The 6,739-nt window shown below is 48.5% G+C and overlaps 1 protein-coding gene across 1 annotated transcript in view; it reads left to right on the top strand.

Annotated features, from left to right (window-relative positions):
* Positions 1 to 1,416: 1,416 nt before the first annotated feature.
* Positions 1,417 to 6,739, top strand: part of RECQL4 (RecQ like helicase 4) — a gene marked incomplete at its 5' end in the record, with an annotated part of 19,508 nt that continues 14,185 nt past the window's right edge. Inside the window, 7 exon segments of the mRNA XM_072424434.1 lie at positions 1,417 to 1,450; positions 1,536 to 1,630; positions 2,379 to 2,519; positions 2,808 to 3,445; positions 3,829 to 3,928; positions 4,001 to 4,130; positions 4,569 to 4,669. Of these exon segments, the coding sequence (XP_072280535.1) occupies positions 1,417 to 1,450; positions 1,536 to 1,630; positions 2,379 to 2,519; positions 2,808 to 3,445; positions 3,829 to 3,928; positions 4,001 to 4,130; positions 4,569 to 4,669 (1,239 nt within the window).

Genomic DNA, 6,739 nt, shown 5'->3' with positions numbered 1-6,739 from the left:
GACGGGATCAACATGTGAGATATGACAGAGATATATGACTGGGGATCAGCATGTGAGATATGACAGAAATATATGACAGGGGATCACCATTTGGTATATGACAGGGGATCACCATTTGGGATATGACAGAGATATGTGACGGGATCACCATGTGAGATCTGATAGAGATAAATGACAGGGGATCACCATGTGAGATATCACAGAGACATATGACTGGGGATCACCATGTGAGATATGACAGAGATATATGAAAGGGGATCAACATGTGAGATATGACAGAGATATATGACGGGATCAGCATGTGAGATATGAAAGAGATATATGAAGGGATCACCATGTGAGGTATGACAGAGATATATGACGGGATCACCATGTGAGGTATGACAGAGATATATGACGGGATCACCATGTGAGGTATGACAGAGATATATGATGGGATCACCATGTGAGGTATGACTCATTGTGATGGTGCCGCAGCAATAAAGTTTTAGGGAGTGTTAGCCACAAGAGTCCCCCACATATCATACATTTTATTCTACCCACAGCTCCCCATTCAGGAGAAATTGGGGTTCAAAGAACATAAAGTGACATTTATATGTGACGGCACCATGGTATGGTAGGAGTGATAACAGTTTACTGGGGGTTAGGCACAAGAGCCCCCCACTTATCCTGAATTTCCCTTTTTTCTGCTGGCAAAGAGAATTTGGGAGAAAATAAGTGGCTAGATTTTTTTTTGGACATATACAGTGGCATGAGAAAAGATCCCTGCTTGTTATTAGGATTTTATGTTTGAGGCCCTGTATCTGGCAATGTGTTTTATGTTCAGAGGGCATTTAGGTTTAGTATCAGCTCTCGGGGTCCCCTGTGTACCCTGAAAATGTCACGTTTGTACAACAATCGGTGTGGGAGATATAAAGGTTTATACATGGGGATAATGACAGCAGCATGGACACAGATACAGCTCTCATGCTGCTGCTGTATGAGGGGCGGGGTTATCTCACAGTACAAGGTGGGCAGGGCACAGCGGATTGGTGACCTCATTAGGACACGCCCACTCTCTGAGAGATTACACTGAAGCAGAATCCCAAGAAACAGCTGATTGTGATGTCATGGTAGACGCCCAATCAGCTGGTAGTACGCATTCCTAAGGTAGGATTATCCCATAGGACTCCTGTCATTTGAGGCCCCCCAACTCACCTGCCACGGACCAGGGGGTGGGGACCACTGCGTTATATGACAATGGGGGGAAGATAGGGGGTTGTAATGTGAGGGGTAATGGAGAATTTTGTAGATGGCAGCACTCTTATTATTATCCCCTTGTGCCTGGCTGATGTCCCCATTTGCCCCTTCTTGGATCTGGGGGTAGTTGGGTATTGGTGGCATTCTAATGGCTTATTCTTTTCCTCTCTTGGATAGGCAGACATAGAGAAGGCACCGGAGGAAATGCAGAGTAAGTGAGCCATGGCGCTCCTGTGTCTGTTGCTGTACCATATTGCTTGTCTGTATTGTCCTCCCTGAACTCTTCTCTGCTGCAGATTTGTACAAGGAGTTCCGAGCCCTGAAACACAAGAAGTCGGCCAACGAATCTCTGCTATGTGTGCAGGATGAAGCCCCGGACACACAGACTGTGGTGAGAGGATGGGGCTAATTATTACCCCACTGGGGTACTGTGAGAGGGGTAATTCATAACCAATGCATAACATAATTGCCCCATAGTCCCAACTCTTCAGTAACCAACCTAAAACCCCCGGGTCAATACTGAAAAGTGCCAGGTGGTGCTCCCAATTAAAAGGGTCCGGAAGAATCCTGCAGTGTATTTTCTGATGATTCCTCGGTGCACCCCTGTGCACCCCCCACGAATTTGTTACACCCCCAACCCATCTGTACACCCCTGTGCATCCTCCACCCCTTTGTTACACCCCTGTGCACCCCCCCAACCCATCTTTACACCCCGGTGCACCCCATTGTTTCACCCCTGTGCACCCCCACCCCATCTTTACACCCCTGTGCACCCCTTTCTTACACCCCTGTGCACCCTCCTACCCCTTTCCTACACCTCTGTGCACCTTCCCACCCCTTTCCTACACCTCTGTGCACCCCCCAACCCCATAGTTTCACCTCTATCCTCCCGCCATGCCCACTACATCCCCTATGCACCCCCACCCCATCGTTACACCCCTGTGCACCCCCCCCAACCTATCGTTACACCCTTGTGCACCCGCCATTCCCACTACACCCCTGTGCACCCCATCACCTCATCACCCCTGTGCAACACACTTTGCCCCTCCCTGCCCCCCTGTACAAATGACTTCCTAGTTCTCTCAGTACAACTTGCCCCAGGGGTATTTTCTCTGTTCATTCTGTGTTCTATTTGCCAGCAGGCGACTGACCCCTGGGGGAGCCATCTGAACCGAGCCAGTGTTACCCCGAAGATGACCCCATCAGAGCGCCGCTCCCTCACTGCCTCCGCACAATACTACGGAATGAAACTGAAATCCAACCTGGGAGGAGCTGGGAAGGTCTGCTGTCCTCCTATGTGTGTATCTCTGTGTGAATGTTTGCGCCATAGGTGAATCATCTGTATACACGGCTCTCCCCGATTCTGTAGGTGGGCGGGGCAACAAATAACCAATTTTGTATTCCTAATTGTTGTGCCTAGGAACCCAGGGGCACCTGTAATTCTGTTTGTTTTCTACCCCAACTGCCCGGTGCACCTGGAAAACATGAAGGGGGAGGGGTGGGGGGCATCTGGTGTGACATAGTTGGGGGTGAATATTTCCCCTTTTCACTCATTTCTGTGATCTTAGGTTCGTTCTTTCTCCCTGAAGAAGCCACTTAATCAGCTCCATGCAGAGAAGAAGGTGAATGTGGAGGTCTCATTGCCCACCTGTGTCCCGGCTGAATCTATTTCTGATGATCCCCAAGACCCTGGGGAGGATTCACCCCTTCTTTCACTGGGTATAAGAGCCCACAAGCTGAGTTCAACCCCTTCTAGTGCTGGGAAGAAGCTGCAGCAGCTGCAATGTAAAGTTAGCCAGCGGCTGTCCTCCTTGGACCATGAATGGCTGCAGAGATGTGAGCTGAGACAGGAAGATGGGCCGAGGGGTTACCAGGAGAGGAGGAAACCTCCTATGGGTGAACATTTCCCTATTAGAGATCCCGAGGACACAAAGATGGACGTCGCCTCACCTATAATCACCAATACAGACAACAGAACAAATGACCCGGCTACTCATCCAATCCAAAACCAGGAGGAGCTGAGAAATTCTGCCCAACAAAGAATCCCTGTGACCCCTGCAAGGAAGAAAGAAATCTCAGCACCCAGAGAGGACCAAGGACCAAACATGGAAGCTGCATCAATATCCCGCTTGAGCAATATTTCCTGTTTACAGTATAATGAGGGAGGCACAGAGAACAATCCGGAGAGTCCGCTGACCTCCGGAGGGTCACCTGGGGGGGTACGACAGGGGAGGGTCACCTTGGGGGGCCTATGACAGGTGTGGGTCACTCTGGGGGCCTATGACAGGTGTGGGTCACTCTGGGGGCCTATGACAGGTGTGGGTCACTCTGGGGGCCTATGACAGGTGTGGGTCACCTGGGTGCATGGTTCTCATGTACCAGTATGCTAGTAGTTGTTGTATATCATGGCTGGGATCTATGGAGGATCTCGTGCAAGGGTCGAGGGGGATGCAGCAGGTGCAGCAGACCCACTATTGTCCAGCATTAGGTAGATAAGCAGGGGGGGAATGTTTTGGTTGGATGTGGTTGTCATGTAGGAGATGAGTGCGTTTGCCATGGCAATGACCTGTCACATTGTCTCTCTAACAGGGCACCACAGAGGAGAACGGAGAACTTTGTCCGCATTAATCTGAAGAAGAAATCCCATGTGAAGAGTTTTGTGTTAAATGGCAGCAGACTGAGGAAGCAGGTAAGGGGCATTTCAGGGCCGGCCTCTATATTTATATATTAATAAATAATATTATATCTTCTTGTTCCTCAGATGTGGAAGCAGAAGTGGCAGAAGAAGGGAGAGCAGTTTGGTGGAGGAGGAAAACATTTTAATCGCAGTGGGGATACTTGCTTTCATTGTAACAGGATGGGGCATTGGGCATCGCAGTGCCCTGGCAAGGGTATGGTTTATCCTATTGCTTCTTCTGTGAAATATGAATTGTTCTGGCATAAAATATTATTCTCCTATTGTCTGTAAAACATCAGCAAATATCATCTAAAATAGAGAATATTAAAGGGGTACTCCACCTATTAGATGTTCTGCATGCCAGTCAGAAGCTTGGTTGGGTCTGCTGCTCTGATCATTACAAGGAAGTCTCTGTTATAATTAGAAGTGATGTGAGATACCATTAGACTGCTTGGTGTGCCTGGAACTCCGGCAATGGCTGCTTTCCCTAGGGAATATGCCCGGGTGGGTGCCATCCCCCACATACCATAATGCATGCAGGAAAATGTGGGCACTTTGGCACCTCACCCCTGATCTGTACAGGGATTCCCCATCCTGCCAGACTCTGGACTGATTGCTACATTATGGGATAGTAAAGTGTTTTCTCTTTCAGTGCTTCCTGTTATAAAGGCTGAGGAGCCGGTGGAGGAGGAAATCGTGTTACCTTCATTGGAGGACGTGGCCAGGATGACCAACACTACGATGGGGACAATGGCAGGTGAGAACATGATGGCATTCAGGGGCAATGGGGCAATATTTACTGCAAAGCTTTCACCCTGCGCATGTCTGACCAGAGAAGGGGATTACCATGAATGATTATCCACCCAATAATGTGCACCCCTCGAGATGCTTTGGATTGCCCTAAGTATACCTCCCTGTAATGGTACAACCCCTCAGGTGCTATGGATCCTTTAATGTTCTACCAGACAGTATCTCAACATGACTCTGGATATAATAATCCAACAAAACAATCCAATTTTAAAGAATTGAATCCAATCAGAGATTTCTGTACCCGATATTCAATCTACTTCATGAGGAGGAAATGAATCCAGGGGTTACATACATTGCTTATATTGCACCAATCGGATTGAACGTTTAAATTCCCGCAGACATCACTTTCTTGCTGCTCTGTTACCATCCATGTACAGGACCTGGGAATTCATCCAAAACCGGCTGAAGCAGATTGAATATCCTGCAAAGATTCAGGAGATATTGAATATTTATAATGAGGTTATAATCAGTGATAAAAGTAATGGGGCTCCAGGTATGAAGTGATAAAAGTAATGGTGCTCCAGATATGATGTGATAAAAGTAATGGGGCTCCAGGTATGAAGTGATAAAAGTAATGGGGATCCAGGTATGAAGTGATAAAAGTAATGGGGATCCAGGTATGATGTGATAAAAGTAATGGGGATCCAGGTATGATGTGATGAAAGTAATGGGGATCCAGGTATGAAGAGGAGGATGATATAGGAAAAAAAGGAGCCTTAGGCCTGTGTGGGATGAGAAGAGATCCAGGTCTGGAGTCGTGATGAAGTTAAAGGGGCTAAGTGTTTAGGTGAAAAGATGTTCATCAAGGTGATGGGGCTGCAGCTTAAGATGGGTAAATAGAAATGATGGGTCAGGATGGGGTGAATTGGGTAGATGGGGTCTCTGGGTCAGGATGGGGTCTCTGGGTCTGGATTGGGTGAATAGGGTAGATGGGGTCTCTGTGTCAGGATTGGGTAGATCGTGTCTCTGGGTCAGGATCGGGTGAATTGGGTAGATGGGGTCTCTGGGTCAGGATGGGGTGAATAGGGTAGATGGGATCTCTGGGTCAGGATGTGGTGAATTGGGTCATAGGGATCTCTGGGTCAGGATGGGGTAATCAAGGTGGTCGGGTGTAGCTTAGTACGGGTTAATAGAAATGATGGCACTCTGGGTCAGGATGGGGTGAATTGAGTAGACGGGTCTCTGGGTCAGGATGGGGTGAATAGAAATAATGGTGCTCCAGGTCAGGATGAGGTGAATTGGGTAGATGGGGTCTCTGGGTCAGGATTGGGTGAATTGAGTTGATGGGGTCTCTTGGTCAGGATTGGGTGAATTTAGTTGATGGGGTCTCTGGGTTAAGACTACAAGGGTGAATAGAAGTAATGGGGCTTTGGGTCAGGATTGCGTGAAATGAGTTTATGGGGTTTCTGTGAATTGGGTCTCTGGGTCTGGATGGGGTGAATTGGGTGGATGGGATCTCTAGTAAAGGAGGGGGTGAATTGGGTAGATGGGGTCTCTGGGTCTGGATGGGGTGAATTGGCTGGATGGGATCTCTAGTAAAGTGGGTAGATGGGGTCTCTGGGTCAGGATGGGCTGAATTGGGTAGATGGGGTCTCTAGTAAAGGAGGGGGTGAATTGGGTAAATGGGGTCTCTGGGTCAGGATGGGGAGAATTGGGTAGATGGGGTTTCTGGGTCAGGATGGAGTGAATCAGGTAGATGGAGTGAATTGAGTAGATGGGGTCTCTGGGGCATAATTGGGTAGATAGGGTCTCTGGGTCAGGATGGGGTGAATTGGGTAGATGGGGTCTCTTGGTCAGGATTGGGTGAATTTAGTTGATGTGGTCTCTGGGTTATGACTCCAAGGGTGAATAGAAGTAATGGGGCTTTGGGTCAGGATTGGGTGTAATGAGTTTATGGGGTTTCTGTGAATTGGGTAGATGGGGTCACTGGGTCAGGATGGGCTGAATTGGGTAGATGGGGTCTATAGTAAAGGAGGGGGTGAATTGGGTAAATGAGGGGCTCTGGGTCAGGAT

This window comes from Pyxicephalus adspersus, chromosome 1, assembly GCF_032062135.1.
Source record: "Pyxicephalus adspersus chromosome 1, UCB_Pads_2.0, whole genome shotgun sequence".
In the NCBI taxonomy this organism is placed as follows: Eukaryota; Metazoa; Chordata; class Amphibia; order Anura; family Pyxicephalidae; genus Pyxicephalus; species Pyxicephalus adspersus.
Note: the sequence above shows the minus strand (reverse complement) of the source record. Positions and strands in the feature narration are given on the sequence as shown.